This window comes from Felis catus, chromosome B2 (genome assembly GCF_018350175.1).
Source record: "Felis catus isolate Fca126 chromosome B2, F.catus_Fca126_mat1.0, whole genome shotgun sequence".
In the NCBI taxonomy this organism is placed as follows: Eukaryota; Metazoa; Chordata; class Mammalia; order Carnivora; family Felidae; genus Felis; species Felis catus.
In genome coordinates, this window is record NC_058372.1 from 1,512,281 (window position 1) to 1,532,222 (window position 19,942).

Consider the following 19,942-nt stretch of genomic DNA (forward strand, 5'->3'; position numbering starts at 1 on the left):
GAGATCATGACCTGAGCCAAAGTTGAAGCTTAACCAACTGACCCACCCAGGCACCCCCGTTATTTTTTAGTAGAAGCTTTCTGGATGTTATTACAGCTTCAGCAGTAAGAAGTTATATTTTCATATTCAGTGATAGCACACTATGGAGGACTAGTGATAATCTGTTCAATTGTTAAAAATTTGGGCGGTTCTAATATCCTCGTGCATGTCTACAGGAGCTCTACCTGTCTCACACTACTGAGTAAGGCTGAGCTCATTATTCCTTAGAATAGAAACTAATGTCTTAAATTACTTTTCACCAAACTGAATGTACCTGTTATTTGTTACTATAAAAATCACAGATATTTTCCACTTGTCTGCCACCTTCTCTTCTCCCATTTAGGTAACTTCAAAAACACCAGCGTATGTTTTAATGTAAAAAAAAAAAAGTGCTAACTAATAACTTTAAGTGATTTTACACTGTTATTCATAGTATGATAATTGTTCTTTTGTTCAACAATTATGTATCAATATGTGAGAAAGGTAAATGGTAGATAGATACAGATAGACACATAGATACACAGATATTGGATAGATAGGTATTGGGGGAATGTTTTAGGCAGCATGGAGAGCTATCAAGCACTCTTTCTTAAAGATTGCAAAATATCTGTTAAACTTTTACCTACATGGCACATTATAATTTCTCCTTATAACAATTGTACTAACTAATATTTATAGAGATGTGCTATGCTCTAAGCAGATTTATGACTAAGTTAATCTTGACCCCCAGCAGTTTTGTTTTTCTTATTTTCACAATAAGAAATCTGAGGCCAGAAGTGCTTGGTAAATTGTCTGGGAGAAAATTCCTAAGTAACTTGCAGAGACATGAAGAATAACTCTTCCTATGCTTTTAGGCTCTGGAATACACTGGCCATCTGCAGATACCCCTTTCATGACATATGATATCAAACAAAAAAAAAAGATATGTTCAGAGTAACCCTCTTTAAGCAAGAAACATTCAGAGCTGGAAAAAAGAATGAGCAGGATTACAAAACAAGTAGTAATCCAGAAAAGAAGGGGAAGTGTTCCAAGGGCTTCTGATGGGAATGAGTTTAACATGTCGAACTGGGAGGAAGCCAGGAGTGACTTCTGAGATGAGAATGAGGCCTCGTGCATGTCCATCCAGGAATCTTAAAGGACTGGAGTATTTCTTAAATGTAACAGAAACGGGCCAGCAAATTAAAAAGCACATGGATGATGTGACTGATTTTATTGAATCTTGTGACAATGTACACAACAACAAAAAAGACTGGATGAAAGGAGTGAAGACAGCAGCCAGAATCTAGAAAAGAGACAATGGGGGCATTTGGGTGGCTCAGTTGGTTAGGCATCCAACATGGACTCAGATCATGATCTCAGGGTTCGTAGTTTCAAGCCCCATGTCTGGCTCTGTGCTGACAGCTCAGAGCCTGGAGCCTGCTTCAGATACTGTCTCTTCCTGTCTCTCTCTCTCTCTCTCTCTCTCTCTCTCTCTCTCTGCCCCTCCCCGCTTGCTCACTCTCTCTCTCTCTCTCTCTTTCTCTCTCTCAAAACTAAATAAACATTTTAAAAAATGTTTAGAAAAGCGACAATAATGGTCTAGAATACCATAGTGATTGTGGAAGCTTCTTAAAAGTGAAAGGATACTTAAAATACAACTTGCATTAAAATTTATCATTTCAGTGATAAGTTAGGTATTGGGATGAGAGACATAAAGGTGCCAAGGATAAAAGGCCATGTCTCCTACGTGAGAAACAGGTACACCAATGGTATTACTCACTAAGATATGAAAGAAGAGGAACACTCTTTTCCTCATTCTGACATTAGCAAAATAATTACATTTTATAGGCAAGTTTCCTGACCAAAAAAATAATGTGTTCACTATATCAAGCAAACAAGATGGGTAGAGAATCAGAGGGTCACATCACTTTAGAACCAGATCCTTTTCAAACTTGCAAATTTACATGTGACAAATTTCACCAAACTCTCCAAGGTCACCTAGATAAAAATATAATATTAAACCCAACACCATAAAAGTATCTACAACAAATTCCAGATTACTTGGCTATAATATTTACTTTGACCCATTATTTTTTTAATAATTAACATAAATTCTTTCTCTTGTTTTAGTTCTGCATTTAGTTAAGTTATGTGGTCTCTACTGATCAATTTCTCCTTCTCCTTCTTCTTCCTTATTCCTCCTCCTGTTCCACATCATTATCCCCATCCTCCTTTTCCTCCTTCTGCTTTTCTCACTCTAGGATTTGGACATTGAAGGACTATGGGCCAAAACAATTACACTTCTCTGCACGGTTTTATTCTGCTTGGTTTCTCAGACCATCCCAAACTGGAGATGGTCCTATCAGGAGTTGTCACTCTCTTCTACTTCATTATGTGGGTGGGTAACACAGCCATCATCCTTGCATCTTTCCTGGATTCCCATCTCCACACACCGATGTATTTTTTCCTCAGGAACTTATCTTTCCTGGATCTATGTTTCACAACCAGCATCATCCCTCAGATGCTCGTTAATTTGTGGGGACCTGACAAGACCATCAGCTATGTGGGCTGTGTCACTCAACTCTACGTTTATATGTGGTTGGGTTCCACTGAGTGTCTCCTCCTCGCTGTTATGTCCTATGATCGTTTCACAGCTATTTGTAAGCCCCTGCATTATTTGGTAATTATGAATCCACATCTCTGTCTCAAGATGATAATCACAGTCTGGAGCATTAGTTTGGCTGTTTCTGTATTATTATGTACACTCACCCTGAATTTGCCTCGATGTGGAAACAACCTTCTGGACCATTTCTTGTGTGAGTTGCCAGCTATGATCAAGATAGCTTGTATAGACACCACGACAGTTGAAATGTCTGTTTTTGCTTTGGGCATTGTCATTGTCCTTACACCACTCGGCCTTATTCTTATATCCTATGGCTACATCGCCAAAGCTGTGCTGAGAATAAAGTCAAAAGAAGGCCAACAAAAAGCAATTAATACCTGTGGATCTCATCTCACTGTCGTGTCCATCTTCTATGGAACTATTATCTACATGTACCTTCAACCAGGTAACAGTGCCTCCAAAGACCAGGGAAAGTTCCTCACCCTCTTTTACACGATCATCACTCCAAGTCTTAACCCACTCATTTATACCCTGCGGAACAAGGACATGAAGAACGCATTGAGGAAGCTGGTGAGAGTCGACTGTGAATCTACAAAATCGAATAGGAACCAGAAATCATAGAATCGTATTACCCTGGATAAGGCAATGAAATACATTTTATAATTCTCTTTATTTGCTTCATTCAAGTACAATTAACACACAGTGTTATATTAGTTTTAGGTGTACAATGTGATTCAACAAGTCTATATATTTATCAATGCTCATCACGTGTAATCTTTTTAATCCCCTTTATCTACTTCACCGATCTCCTCACTCACCTCCCGTCTAGAAATTACTAATTCCCTATATTTAAGAGTCTGTTTTTTAATCTCTTTCTTTTGCTTGTTTATTTGCTTTGATGCCTAAATTCAACATATGAGTGAAATCATATGGCATTTTTCTTTCTCCGACTTATTTCACTTAGCATTACATGCCCTAGCTCCAACCATGTTATTGCAAGTGGCAAGATTTTGTTCTTTTTATGGCTGATAAATATTCTATTCTGTTTGTTCTATCTTCTTTATCCATTCATCATTTGATGGGCACTTGGGTTGCTTCCATATAGTGACTATTATTAATAATGCTGCAGTAAACAGGGGTGCACATATCTTTTCAAATTAGTGTTTTAGTGGAATTACTGGATCATATGGTACTTCTATTTTTAGTTTTTCAAGGAAACTCCATAGTGTTTTCCACAGTGGCTGTACCATTTTGAATTCCTACCAACAGTGCATGAGGATAGTAATTCCTTTGACATCAGCCACAAAAACACTTTTTGAAATATGTCTCCTCTGACCAGAGAAACAAAAGCAACATTAAACATTAAACAAACATTAAACATTAAACATGAAACATTAAACAAAACTAAAAGAGTTTGCACAGCAAAGTAAACAATAAATAACACAAGAAGGCAAACTACTGAATGGGAGAAGATATATCTAAATGATATGTTCAAAATGTATAAATAACTTATACAACTCAACACCAAAAAAATCTGATTTAAAAATAGGCAGAGTAGGAAGCGGCAAGATGGCGGCTTAGGAGGACGCTGGGCTCACCGCGCGTCCTGCTGATCACTTAGATTCCACCTACACCTGCCTAAATAACCCAGAAAACCGCCAGAGGATTAGCAGAACGGAGTCGCCGGAGCCAAACGCAGACGAGAGGCCCACGGAAGAGGGTAGGAAGGGCGGCGAGGCGGTGCGCGCTCCACGGACTGGCGGGAGGGAACCGGGGCGGAGGGGCGGCTCGCTGGCCAAGCAGAGCCCCCCAGTCTGGCTGGCAAAAGCGGAGGGGCCGGGCGGACTGTGTTCCGACAGCAAGCGCGACTTAGCGTCTGGGAGGTCATAAGTTAACAGCTCTGCTCGGAAAGCGGGAAGGCTGGAGGACAAAGGGAGGGAGAGCTGCTGAGCCCCCTGACAACAGAGCTCAGTTTGGTAGGGAACAAAGGCGCTCGCCAGCGCCATCTCCCCCGCCCATCCCCCAGCCAAAATCCCAACGAGAACCGGTTCCTGCCAGGGAACTTGCTCCCTCCGCGCAAACACCCAGCTCTGTGCTTCTGCGGAGCCAAACCTCCGGCAGCGGATCTGATTCCCTCCCGCTGCCACAGGGCCCCTCCTGAAGAAGATCACCTAAGGAGAAGCGATCTAACCCTGCCCCTCCTGCCCCTGTGCACCTTGCCTACCCACCCCAGCTAATACACCAGATCCCCAGCATCACAAGCCTGGCAGTGTGCAAGTAGCCCAGATGGGCCACACCACCCCACAGTGAATCCCGCCCCTAGGAGAGGGGAAGAGAAGGCACACACCAGTCTGACTGTGGCCCCAGTGGTGGGCTGGGGGCAGACATCAGGTCTGACTGCGGCCCCGCCCACCAACTCCAGTTATACACCACAGCACAGGGGAAGTGCCCTGCAGGTCCTCACCATGCCAGGGACTATCCAAAATGACCAAGCGGAAGAATTCCCCTCAGAAGAATCTCCAGGAAATAACAACAGCTAATGAGCTGATCAAAAAGGATTTAAATAATATAACAGAAAGTGAATTTAGAATAATAGTCATAAAATTAATCGCTGGGCTTGAAAACAGTATACAGGACAGCAGAGAATCTCTTGCTACAGAGATCAAGGGACTAAAGAACAGTCACGAGGAGCTGAAAAACGCTTTAAACGAAATGCATAACAAAATGGAAACCACCACAGCTCGGCTTGAAGAGGCAGAGGAGAGAATAGGTGAACTAGAAGATAAAGTTATGAAAAAAGAGGAAGCTGAGAAAAAGAGAGATAAAAAAATCCAGGAGTATGAGGGGAAAATTAGAGAACTAAGTGATACACTAAAAAGAAATAATATACGCATAATTGGTATCCCAGAGGAGGAAGAGAGAGGGAAAGGTGCTGAAGGGGTACTTGAAGAAATAATAGCTGAGAACTTCCCTGAACTGGGGAAGGAAAAAGGCATTGAAATCCAAGAGGCACAGAGAACTCCCTTCAGACGTAACTTGAATCGATTTTCTGCACGACATATCATAGTGAAACTGGCAAAATACAAGGATAAAGAGAAAATTCTGAAAGCAGCAAGGGGTAAACGTGCCCTCACATATAAAGGGAGACCTATAAGACTCGTGACTGATCTCTCTTTTGAAACTTGGCAGACTAGAAAGAATTGGCACGAGATTTTCAGGGTGCTAGACAGAAAAAATATGCAGCCGAGAATCCTTTATCCAGCAAGTCTGTCATTTAGAATAGAAGGAGAGATAAAGGTCTTCCCAAACAAACAAAAACTGAAGGAATTTGTCACCACTAAACCAGCCCTACAAGAGATCCTAAGGGGGACCCTGTGAGACAAAGTCCCAGAGACATCACTGCAAGCATAAAACATACAGACATCACAATGACTCTAAACCCATATCTTTCTATAATAACACTGAATGTAAATGGATTAAATGCGCCAACCAAAAGACATAGGGTATCAGAATGGATAAAAAAACAAGACCCATCTATTTGCTGTCTACAAGAGACTCATTTTAGACCTGAGGACACCTTTAGATTGAGAGTGAGGGGATGGAGAACTAGTTATCATGCGACTGGAAGCCAAAAGAAAGCTGGAGTAGCCATACTTCTATCAGACAAACTAGACTTTAAATTAAAGGCTGTAACAAGAGATGAAGAAGGACATTATATAATAGTTACAGGGTCTACCCATCAGGAAGAGCTAACAATTATAAATGTCTATGCGCCGAATACCGGAGCCCCCAAATATATAAAACAATTACTCATAAACATAAGCAACCTTATTGATAAGAATGTGGTAATTGCAGGGGAGTTTAACACCCCACTTACAGAAATGGACAGATCATCTAGACACACGGTCAATAAAGAAACAAGGGCCCTGAATGAGACATTGGATCAGATGGACTTGACAGATATATTTAGAACTCTGCATCCCAAAGCAACAGAATATACTTTCTTCTCGAGTGCACATGGAACATTCTCCAAGATAGATCATATACTGGGTCACAAAACAGCCCTTCATAAGTTTACAAGAATTGAAATTATACCATGCATACTTTCAGACCACAATGCTATGAAGCTTGAAATCAACCACAGAAAAAAGTCTGGAAAACCTCCAAAGGCATGGAGGTTAAAGAACACCCTACTAACGAATGAGTGGTCAACCAGGCAATTAGAGAAGAAATTAAAAAATATATGGAAACAAACGAAAATGAAAATACAACAATCCAAACGCTTTGGGACGCAGCGAAGGCAGTCCTGAGAGGAAAATACATTGCAATCCAGGCCTATCTCAAGAAACAAGAAAAATCCCAAATACAAAATCTAAAAGCACACCTAAAGGAACTAGAAGCAGAACAGCAAAGGCAGCCTAAACCCAGCAGAAGAAGAGAAATAATAAAGATCAGAGCAGAAATAAACAATATAGAATCTAAAAAAACTGTAGAGCAGATCAACGAAACCAAGAGTTGGTTTTTTGAAAAAATAAACACAATTGACAAACCTCTAGCCAGGCTTCTCAAAAAGAAAAGGGAGATGACCCAAATAGATAAAATCATGAATGAAAATGGAATTATTACAACCAATCCCTCAGAGATACAAACAATTATCAGGGAATACTATGAAAAATTATATGCCAACCAATTGGACAACCTGGAAGAAATGGACCAATTCCTGAACACCCACACTCTTCCAAAACTCAATCAGGAGGAAATAGAAAGCTTGAACAGACCCATAACCAGCGAAGAAATTGAATCGGTTATCAAAAATCTCCCAACAAATAAGAGCCCAGGACCAGATGGCTTCCCAGGGGAGTTCTACCAGACGTTTAAAGCAGAGATAATACCTATCCTTCTCAAGCTATTCCAAGAAATAGAAAGGGAAGGAAAACTTCCAGACTCATTCTATGAAGCCAGTATTACTTTGATTCCTAAACCAGACAGAGACCCAGTAAAAAAAGAGAACTACAGGCCAATATCCCTGATGAATATAGATGCAAAAATTCTCAATAAGATACTAGCAAATCGAATTCAACGGCATATAAAAAGAATTATTCACCATGATCAAGTGGGATTCATTCCTGGGATGCAGGGCTGGTTCAACATTCACAAATCAATCAACGTGATACATCACATTAACAAAAAAAAAGAGAAGAACCACATGATCCTGTCAATCTATGCAGAAGAGGCCTTTGACAAAATCCAGCACCCTTTCTTAATAAAAACCCTTGAGAAAGTCGGGATAGAAGGAACATACTTAAAGATCATAAAAGCCATTTATGAAAAGCCCACAGCTAACATCATCCTCAACAGGGAAAAACTGAGAGCTTTTTCCTTGAGATCAGGAACACGACAAGGATGCCCACTCTCACCGCTGCTGTTTAACATAGTGCTGGAAGTTCTAGCATCAGCAATCAGACAACAAAAGGAAATCAAAGGCATCCAAATTGACAAAGATGAAGTCAAGCTTTCGCTTTTTGCAGATGACATGATATTATACATGGAAAATCCGATAGACTCCACCAAAAGTCTGCTAGAACTGATACAGGAATTCAGCAAAGTTGCAGGATACAAAATCAATGTACAGAAATCAGTTGCATTCTTATACACTAACAATGAAGCAACGGAAAGACAAATAAAGAAACTGATCCCATTCACAATTGCATCAAGAAGCATAAAGTACCTAGGAATAAATCTAACCAAAGATGTAAAGGATCTGTATGCTGAAAACTATAGAAAGCTTATGAAGGAAATTGAAGAAGATTTCAAGAAATGGAAAGACATTCCCTGCTCATGGATTGGAAAAATAAATATTGTCAAAATGTCAATACTACCCAAAGCTATCTACACATTCAATGCAATCCCAATCAAAATTGCACCAGCATTCTTCTCAAAACTAGAACAAGCAATCCTACAATTCATATGGAACCACAAAAGGCCCCGAATAGCCAAAGGAATTTTGAAGAAGAAGACCAAAGCAGGAGGCATCACAATCCCAGACTTTAGCCTCTACTACAAAGCTGTCATCATCAAGACAGCATGGTATTGGCACAAAAACAGACACATAGACCAATGGAACAGAATAGAAACCCCGGAACTAGACCCACAAACGTATGGCCAACTCATCTTTGACAAAGCAGGAAAGAACATCCAATGGAAAAAAGACAGCCTCTTTAACAAATGGTGCTGGGAGAACTGGACAGCAACATGCAGAAGGTTGAAACTAGACCACTTTCTCACACCATTCACAAAAATAAACTCAAAATGGATAAAGGACCTAAATGTGAGACAGGAAACCATCAAAACCTTAGAGGAGAAAGCAGGAAAAGACCTCTCTGACCTCAGCCGTAGCAATCTCTTACTCGACACATCCCCAAAGGCAAGGGAATTAAAAGCAAAAGTGAATTCCTGGGACCTTATGAAGATAAAAAGCTTCTGCACAGCAAAGGAAACAACCAACAAAACTAAAAGGCAACCAACGGAATGGGAAAAGATATTCGCAAATGACATATCGGACAAAGGGCTAGTATCCAAAATCTATAAAGAGCTCACCAAACTCCACACCCGAAAAACAAATAACCCAGTGAAGAAATGGGCAGAAAACATGAATAGACACTTCTCTAAAGAAGACATCCGGATGGCCAACAGGCACATGAAAAGATGTTCAGCGTCGCTCCTTATCAGGGAAATACAAATCAAAACCACACTCAGGTATCACCTCACGCCAGTCAGAGTGGCCAAAATGAACAAATCAGGAGACTATAGATGCTGGAGAGGATGTGGAGAAACGGGAACCCTCTTGCACTGTTGGTGGGAATGCAAATTGGTGCAGCCGCTCTGGAAAGCAGTGTGGAGGTTCCTCAGAAAATTAAAAATAGACCTACCCTATGACCCAGCAATAGCACTGCTAGGAATTTATCCAAGGGATACAGGAGTACTGATGCATAGGGGCACCTGTACCCCAATGTTCATAGCAGCACTCTCAACAATAGCCAAATTATGGAAAGAGCCTAAATGTCCATCAACTGATGAATGGATAAAGAAATTGTGGTTTATATACACAATGGAATACTACGTGGCAATGAGAAAAAATGAAATATGGCCTTTTGTAGCAACGTGGATGGAACTGGAGAGTGTGATGCTAAGTGAAATAAGCCATACAGAGAAAGACAGATACCATATGGTTTCACTCTTATGTGGATCCTGAGAAACTTAACAGGAACCCATGGGGGAAGGGAAGGAAAAAAAAAAAGAAAAAAGAGGTTAGAGTGGGAGAGAGCCAAAGCATAAGAGACTGTTAAGAACTGAGAACAAACTGAGGGTTGATGGGGGGTGGGAGGGAGGAGAGGGTGGGTGATGGGTATTGAGGAGGGCACCTTTTGGGATGAGCACTGGGTGTTGTATGGAAACCAATTTGTCAATAAATTTCATATAAAAAATAAAATAGGCAGAGTACCCTAATATACCTTTTTCCAAAGAAGACAGATAGATGGCCAACACACATGAAAAGATGCTCAACATCACTAAGCATCAGAGAAATGCAAATTAAAACCACAATATAAGATTACCTTACATCTGTCAGAATAAGTAAAATCAAAAATGCAAAAAATAGCAAGTGTCAGTAAGGATATGGAGAAAAACGAACCCTCATGCATTGTTGGTGGGAATCTGTCTTCAATTTCTACTGAGGCAAGTAATCCCTTGATCATAGAGACAATTAATAGAATAGTTGGTGCATATGAATATTCTGTGGATGCAAACAATACTATACCCATCCTACTTAGCTCTTTTATGACTCTAACCATTTGCATATCTTGAGGGTAAACAGGAATTTTTATTTTTGTTTTTAATATAACACAAAGAGGCTCTAAATATAAACTTGAATGTATATGATTTATGCTAAAGACCGATAGGAACTGTTTTGTTTATCTGGTTTTGTATTTTCTATGCTAGTGCTTTCATCCTCAGAAATATAGACTTGAATGGGTGGCTTCACTTACTTTGTGGGGAGCATATAACATTGTAATGTACAAATAATGACTTTGTAAATAAAATCTCTTGAGATGCCATACAAACATTTATCAATATTTTGACTAAATGGGTCTTTGTTATTGAAGTTATTTCTCACAAGAAAGTGAGAAGAAACAACTTAAAGGTCTTAAAAGGTAATAAAACAGTCTTATTCATTACTTATTCATTCATGAAACATTTATTCCATGATTGTCTCAGTCTCAATGGATAAAGAATATGACTCTTACGAGTTTAGTTAGGATATGACTTAGCTCTTTCTATAGAATCATGGAATTTATGTAAAGTTTGAGAAATGTAGATTTGTACATTTTTCTGTAGTGGACTTTCATAAAATGAATAAATCGTTTTATTTCCACTTATCATAATACAGTAGTTAGCTTTTTATGGGAAAATTGGATGACTTTTTAATTGAATTTTGATATTTTCTGTGATCTGATACCTTTCTCTAAAAGACCCCATTATTTAATCATTGCAATCAATCACATATATAATATTCTCTTCTCTGTCACTTCACAATTCTCAAAATGTAAAGAGGAGGGATCACTGGATAATTTTTACTTTCCCACTCAGAATAACACAGAAATGCCTCACATAAAACATAATGTGAGGTAGGATGCTGTCATTGTCCTTTCATATACACAAATCTCTTTCATAGGTGCCTCCATAAACAGTTCTCAAGCCCACAAAAAGGTCCACACAGAGGATATAAGTTCTATGGGCCTGATGTACACAGTCTAGCCACCTCACTCAATACACTTATATTTGGAAAGTTTGTTCTTACTCTTCACAATAATCTTTAATAATGTTAGGAGAAATATTGTCATTTGCTAACTTCAATAATAAATACATCAAAAACAGAGAAGCAATGGACTCTTAGGAAAACATTACGTTTTATACCTATAATTGTTTGTTTTTATGTGTATCTCTAGTTCTTTTTTTCCTTTGCTTAAGTTTCTTCTGCATTAGTCCTGCAAAATACACCAATATTTTAGATAATTAATCTCCCTTTTATTTCCCTGAAAGAAGTGTATATACTCAGACCATTATGTTAAATTAGAATGAATCCCTAAAATATATTGAGCCCCTATAATATAATCAGTACTTCTATAAGCTTTCATGGAGATGCCTCTCCAGGAACTAAGAAACTGGCCAACATTTCCGTTGCCCCATCCTTCAGCATAGACACAGAGCCACCTATGGGAAACAGCATCACATGGGCGCTGGCTGCCTAACTTGCCTCACCAAGTCCCAACCCTCTGTGCTTTGGCAGGATGGTCCTTCTCAAACAAGCTTGCCTCAGCCCCAGTGTGGCAGGCCCCTCCCTCAGAGGTCCAGCATGAGCCACCACATCTCTTGACCAGAGAGTTTTGCAGGGCCTCAGTTCTCATGGAGCTGGTGTCAAGTCTCATTTCATAAGCATACCAGATCCCACCATACCAGATCACCACATTCATGCCAGGGATCAAACGGTGCCCACGGGAGGCAAGGAGAGCCTCTGCAGATGACTGGCCTGAAGGTTAGAGCAGCCAAAACACAACAGCAGAGCACACACACCACATACTGAAGACACTTATCTAAATAAAGCCCCAGGCCCTGGGCTTCTACACAACCTCTTCTTTATAAGGACATTACTTTCAGTAGCAGGAGACATAATGATTTTTCTAACACAGAGAAGGAGGCAGAGACTTAGACAAAATGTCAAGATAGAGGAATTCATCCTAAATGAAATAACAAGATAAGGTCACAGCCAGTGATCTAAGTGAGACAGATATAAGTAACATGCCTGATAGAGAATTTAAAGCAACAATCATAAGAATAGTCACTGGGATTCAGGAAAGAATGGAAGGCATCAGGAAGCCCCTTACCACATAGATAAAATAGTTAAAAAAAAGAATCAATCAGAGAAGAAGAAAGCAATAAATGAGATGGGAAACAGGTTTGATGAAATGAATAGCATCCTGGAAGAAGCAAAGTAATAAATAAGTGACAATAGAAAATAATGGAAAAAGAGTGAAGCTGAACAAAAGTGAGAAATAATTATGGAACATGAGAATAGACCTAGAGAACTCAGTGATTTCATCAAAAGTAATGACATTTGTATTATAGGAGTCCCAGAAGAAGAGAGAGAAAAGGGGGCAGAAAGTGTAATTTAAGAAATAAGAGCTGAAAATTTCCTTAATCTGTGGAAGGAAACAGACATCCAAATCCAGGAGGCACAGAGAACTCCCATGAAAATCAACAAAAGCATGCCAATACCAAGATTTATTCTAATTAAATTTGCAAAATACAGTGATAAAAGAAAAATCTTAAAATCAGCAAGATAAACGAACTCAAATTATAAGGGAAAACCCAGAAGGCTAGCTGGAAATTTCTCAACAGACACTTGAAAAACTAGAGGGAGTGGCAGATAATGACCCCACTAAAATGAATTACAGAGCAATACCCCTTATGAATCTGGGTGAAAAATTCTCAGCATGATACTAGCAATTCAAATTCAACAGTGCATTAAAAGAACCATTGACCACGAAAAGTGGGAATTATTCCTGTGTTGCAAGCCTGGTTCAATATTCACAGATTAATCAACATAATGCATGATATTAATAAAAGAAAGGATAAAAACCATATAATTCTCCCAAAATGCAGAAAAAGCATTTGTCAAAATACAGCATCCTTTCTTGATTAAAAAGTCAGGAAGTTAGGGATAGAAGGAACATACCTCAACATCTTGAAGGCCATATATGAAAGACCCACAGCTAATATTATCCTCAATGGTGAAAAACTGAGAGCTTTCCCCATAATATCAGGAACATGACAGGGATGCCCTCTCTCACCACTGTTGTTCAACACAGTACTGGAAGCCCTAGTCTCAGCAATGAGAAATCAAAAGGAAATAAAAGGAATCCAAATTGGCAAGGAAGAAGGCAAATTTGCACTCTTCACAGATGATATGATACCCTACATGGAAAACTCAAAAACCTACACCAAAAAATGGCAAGATCTGATACATAAATTCAGCAAAGTCACGGGATATAAAATAAATGGAGAAATCAGTTGATTTCTATACACCAATAATAAAGCAGCCAAAGAGAAATCAAGGAATCAATCCCATTTATAATTGCACCAAAAACCATAAGATGCCTACGAATAAATCTAACCAAAGAGATCAAAAATCTGTGCTCTGAAAACTATAGAAAGCCTATGAAAGAAATTGAAGAAGACAGAAAGAAATGGAATAACATTCCATGCTCATGGATTTGAAGAACAAATGTTGTTAAACTGTGGATACTACCCAAAACAACCTACACATTCAATGCAATCCCAATCAAAATAAATCAATATTCTTCTCAGAGCTAGAACAAATCTAAAATTTGTGTGTAACCACAAAGGACCCTGAATAGCCAAAGTAATGCTGAAAAAGAAAAGAAAGGTGGAGGCATCACAATTATGACTTCAAGCTCTATTACAAAGCTGTAATCATGAGGACAGTATGCTACTGGCACAAAAACAGACACATGGATCAATGGAACAGAATAGAGAGCCCAGAAGTGGATGCACAAATGTATGGCCAACTAATCTTCAACAAAGCAGGAAAGAGTATCCAAAGGAAAAAGACATTCTCTTCAGCAAACCGTGCTGGGAAAATAGGACAGGGACTTTCTAGGCCACTTTCTTTCACCCTACACAAAAATAAATTCAAAATGAATGAAAGGTCTAAATGTGGGGCAGAAAATCCTCAAAATCCTATAGGAGAAAATGAGCCTCTTTGACTTCGGCCATAGAAACTTCATACAAGACACGTCTCCAGAGGCAAGGAAATAAAAGCAAAAGTGAATTATTGAGACATTGTCAACATAAATAGCTTCTCCACAATGAAGGAAACAATCAACAAAACTAAAAGGCAGTCTACAGAATGAGAGAAGATATTTGCAAGTGACATGTCAGATAAAGGGTTAGTATCCAAAATCTATAAAGAACTTATCAACACAATACACCCAAAAAACAAATAATCCAGTAAAGCAATGGGCAGAAGATATGAATAGACACTTTTTCAAAGACATCCAGATGGCTAACAGACACATGAAAAAATGTTCAACATCACTCATCATCAGGGAAATACAAATCAAAACCACAATGAGACACCACCTCACACCTGTAAGAATGGCTAAAATTAACAACACAAGAGACAACAGGTACTGGTGAGGATGTGGAGAAAGGGGAACCCTCGTGCACTGTTGGTGGGAATGCAAACTGTTGCAGCCACCCTGGAAAACGGTATGGAGATTCCTCAATACACTAAAAATAAAACTGCCCCACAATCTAGAAATTGCACTACTGGGTAATTACCAAAGGATACAAAAATACTGATTTGAAAGGGTACATGCACCCCAATGGTTATGGCAGCATTATCAACAATAGCCAAACTATGGAGAGAGCACACATATCTATCCCCAGATGAATGGATAAAGAAGATGTGGGGTGTGTGCATGTGTGTGTGTGTGTTTGTGTGTGTGTGTGTGTGTGTGTGTGTGTGTGTGTACACATTCCTCAGCCATCAAAAGGAATTAAATCTTGCCATTTGCAATGACGTGGATGGGGTTAGTATGTATTATGAGAAGTAAAGTCAGTCTATCAGAGAAAGACAAATACCACATGATTTCACTCATCTATGGAATTTGAGAAACAAAACAGATGACCATATGGGAAGGTGGGAAGAGAAGAGAGGGAAACAAACCACAAGAGACTCTTAATGATAGAGAACAAACTGAGGGTTGATGGAAGGAGGTGGGTGGGAGATGGGCTAGATGAGTGATGGGTATTAAGAAGGGTATTTGTTGTGATGAGCACTGGGTGTTTGTTGTATGTAAGTGATGAATCACCGAATTCTACTCCTGAAACTAATATTGCACTTTATGTTAACTAATTTAAAAAAAAAAAAGCAAGCCTCTATAGTGTGTTTACTTTTCTTCCCCCCCTCCCCACCCCACCCTGCTTTCCCATATATTCATACTGCTTTGATCACAACAGTTTTGTAAGGTAACTTGGAGTCTGGAATTGTGAGGCCTCCAGCTTTGCTTTGCTTTTTTGAGGGCTGCTTCAGCTATCTGGGGTCTTTTTATGCTTCCATTCAAATGTTAGGATTGTTCCAGCGCTGGGGGAGTGAATGATGCTGATTACCTACAGCATCTGAGGACTGAGGTGGCAGCAGCATTGAGGAGATAGCCCAGTGGCCCCACTGCAGGGCAGGGTCCACAAGGGGCAATACTCAAGCAGGATGATGACCTACTCACTTAGCCTTCAACAATAAATAGTCCTTAATTGTCTCTTCCCTGAAATAGATGACCCCAGAGATTACATCACTGTGTGAACAGAAATGAAATATTGGAAACTCCAATAGCTATACGGAGCATGGGGACAAAACACCTCCCCAGGTCTTTCTTCTGAGTATGATAGAGTCCATGGGGACCAAGAGAAAATGAGCTCCTCAATGTCAGCCCCTGTACTCAAGTCAGCTCAATAATGAGATCCCAAGGGTCTGCCTTCTACTGAGGAAGAAGTGAATACTTTTCCCTAACTACTTTTCTAACTTTAAACAACAAACACTTCTCTTTCAGCAGGTACACAGAGATATCACACCATTCTGGGAGAAAGGATGAGCAACAGGTCTACAATTTCTCACAACATAGTGGGACCGCCATCAATAAATCAAACCACAGTGCCATGGTCATTCCTCACTAAGCTTTTAGATCATAACTGCCCTATGAGGGTAAATAATGTGGTTATTCAGGCATTAATGAGCAACTCTGTTTATTTTTAACTGAGAGGAAAGATAAAAGGCAAGAAAAATACAAGTGACCAAAACTCTGGAATGTTTTTTTAAACCATAGTTGACATGTGATATTAGTTTCAGGTGTTCAACATAGTGATTCGACAATCATATACATTATTAAATGCTTACCATGCTAAGTGTAGTCACCATCTGCCACAATACAATGTTATTACAATATTATTGACTCTATTCCCTTTGCTGTACTTTTCATCTCTGTGACATATTTATTTTTTTATCTTAATCCCCTTCTCCTCTTTCACCATCCCCCTACCAGCCCTTCTGGCAACCATCAGTTTGTTCTCTGTATTTATAACTCTTTTTTCTGGAATAATTTGTTCCTTTGGGTTTTTAGATTGAAATATTGCCATACACAACAACATGGATGGACGTGGAGGGTATAATGCTACATGAAATAAGTCAGTCAGAGAAAGACAAACAACATATTATTTCACTTAAGTGCAGAATGCGGTTTGTATTGATTAGATTAATTCAACCATCAATCATAGAATTACCTGAACTTTTACACATCCATGTATTTTTTTTATCTAGTCTGCCTCCTAAATCTAGGACCATACACTTTTTAATGGCTGAGTAATATTTCATGGCATGTATATATGTTCATACATATCTATACCACATCTTCCTTATCCACTCATCTATTGATAGACACTTGGGCTATTTCTATCCTTGACTATTGTAAAAAAAAAGTGCTGCATTAAATACAGGGGTGGACATATCTTTTTGAATTAGTATTTTTTGCCTTTTCTTTTTTTTGCATTTGTTTTGATGAGTACGGATGATGTATGGAATTGCTAAGTCACTACATTGTAATCCTGCATGTTAACTAGACTGCATTTAATGGGGAAAAAGTATCTTTGTTTTCTTTGGGTAAATACTCAGTACTGCAATTACTGGATCATATGCTATTTCTATTTTTAACTTTTTGAGGAAACTTCATAATTTTTTCCACAGTGGCTGCCCCAGTTTGCATTCCCACCAGTGATGCATGAGGGTTCCACTTTCTCCACATTCTCGTCAACACTTGTTATTTCTTATCTTTTTTAATTTTAGCTATTATGTCAGTTGAAGGTGATATGTCATTGTAGATTTGATTTGCATTTCCCTGATGATGAGTGATGTTTGACCATTCTTTACATGTGTCTGCTGGCCATCTGTATGTCATCTTTGGAAAAATATCTATTCAAGTTCTCCACCATAAAAAAAGAATGGTATCTTGCCATTTGCAACACCATGGATGGACCTAGAGAGAATAATGTTAAGTGAAATAAGTCTAATGCCATATGATTTCACTCATATGTGGTATTTAAGAAACAAAACAAATAAGAAAAAAAAGGAGACTAAAAAAAAAGACTCTTAAGTACAGAAAACAAACAGGTGGTTGCCAGAAGGAAAGTGAGGGAGGGGATTGGTGAAATAGAAAAAGGAAATTAAGAGTACACTAATCCTGAAAAGCACTAAGAAATGTACAAATTGTTGGATTATTGTATTGTACACCTGAAACTAATGTAACACTGTATGTTAATTATATTTTAATTAAAAAGGGAAACAAAACAAAAAATAAAATCATGGTCTGAGCTGAGATTGAGAGTCAGACACTTAACCAACTGAGATACCCAGGAGGCCCTAAAACCATGAATTTTAAAGCAGGAAAAAAAAATAGACTTTTCAACAGACCTGTATCTTCTGTGTGTGAGTAAATATTTTGGTAGTGCCAAGATTGCATCTTAAATAAAGCACACACAACCTAATAGAAACTATCCTGAATTTTATCATCCAATTCTTATTTAGCACCCCAAAAGTTTTGGTGTTTGCCCTTTGAAAAACAGTTCAATTTTTTAAATTTAAATGTTGTTGTAAAAAGGGCACTATTATACCTGCTAAATATTTTATATGTTGCAAGAAATCAGTAAGTTGATGTGTTGAGTTCTGTGGTGGTCTTCCTATGAGATAAGAAACCTGAGTTTCTAGGAAGCAAAGATGTTAGGAAGTCAGTGGGGGGGGGGGGGGCATGTCAAAGACAAAATCTCAGGCCCCATTAACCAGGTTAGTTGGTTACATTAAATTGAATGGGGGGAGGGGCCCTTGGGTGGCTCAGTTGGTTAAGGGTTCAACTTCAGCTCAGGTCATGGTCTCACAATTTGTGAGTTCAAACCCCATGTTGGGCTCTGTGTTAACACCTCAGAGCCTGGAGCCTGCTTCAGATTCTGTGTCTCCCTCTCTCTGCCCTTCCCCTGCTTGCATTCTCTCTCTCTCTCTCAAAAATAAATAAACATTAAAAAATTTTTATAAAAAACAATTGAATGGGGGAAATGAGATTTAAAAATATCATTTACTTTGTGGAATTCAAATTATTTTGTGGCCAAATCTAAATAGAAAAATCAACTAAATTTTTAAGTTTACTTTTGAAACTTTATCTCCTTGTAATACATACAGGGTTTTTTAAACATTCAAATTAGAAAGTGAAAATGAAAGTCCCACACCCTCAAACCCTAGTCTTATGTCCCAAAGACAACCATTGCCATTGTCTGCATAGGTACAGCATGTCTTGCGCATACACTACAAGAGGAAGCACACCACATATGGAGATCTGCAAGTTGGTTTTAATTACCTTATCATGATATTTGGTCATCTTCCTTATCACTGCTCATTAATCAACTTTATTCATTTCTAGGAGTTTACCTACATATATTTGCATGTTCCCATTGAAGATTTTGATCCGTCCCCATTTTTTCACATTATAAGCAACACCGAGCTCATGGTTTTGTACATCATGCAGGTATGTCTATAAAATTATTTCCTGGAAGTACAAATATTCATGATTAAAATCCTTGTGTGTTTCTGTATCTGATAGATGTTAAGAAATTGATCCTCATATGTTTACATCAATCACATTCTGGCATCTCTCCCAGAAAGCCTGTTTCCTCATGGTCTCTCAAGCCTGGCTTCTCCCCACTGCCTGCTCTAAAATACCTGCCAGGAGGACCCAAGAAAAACAGAGTCTAATCGTCTTAGCTTACAAATCAATTTTAAGAGAAGTAGAACCCAGTTACACATGCTTGAGGGCTATTTATATTTCCTTTTCTGACAATAGCTTCCACCTGACCCTTGCCCACATCTCCTACTGTTTACTGCTGGAATGCACATAACTGGTTTGAAAAGTCTTGTTATTTATTAAGAAAAATTGGTACATGGTTTCTTACATTTTGTAATTTTTTTTCTTCTTGAAAACAGCAGCATTAACTACAGATTGTATTTAACTGTTGCACAGGATCATATATTTTTAATGGGGAGGGAAGATGGCTATTTTTTTAATGCTTATTTACATTATTTACGTTTGAGAAAGACAGAGCGCACGAATGGGGGAGGGGGCAGACAGA

At 38.8% G+C, this 19,942-nt stretch overlaps 1 protein-coding gene across 1 annotated transcript; it reads left to right on the forward strand.

Annotated features, from left to right (window-relative positions):
* The first annotated feature begins 2,299 nt into the window (after positions 1 to 2,299).
* Positions 2,300 to 3,262, forward strand: LOC101098140 (olfactory receptor 2W1-like). Its single transcript, XM_045057033.1, has one exon. The coding sequence runs from the start codon at positions 2,300 to 2,302 to the stop codon at positions 3,260 to 3,262; it is 963 nt and encodes a 320-aa protein (XP_044912968.1).
* The last annotated feature ends 16,680 nt before the right edge of the window (positions 3,263 to 19,942 follow it).

Excerpts from the sequence above, each read along its gene's own strand:
- LOC101098140 (XM_045057033.1), top strand. The coding sequence starts at position 2,300 with ATGGGCCAAAACAATTACACTTCTCTGCACGGTTTTATTCTGCTTGGT.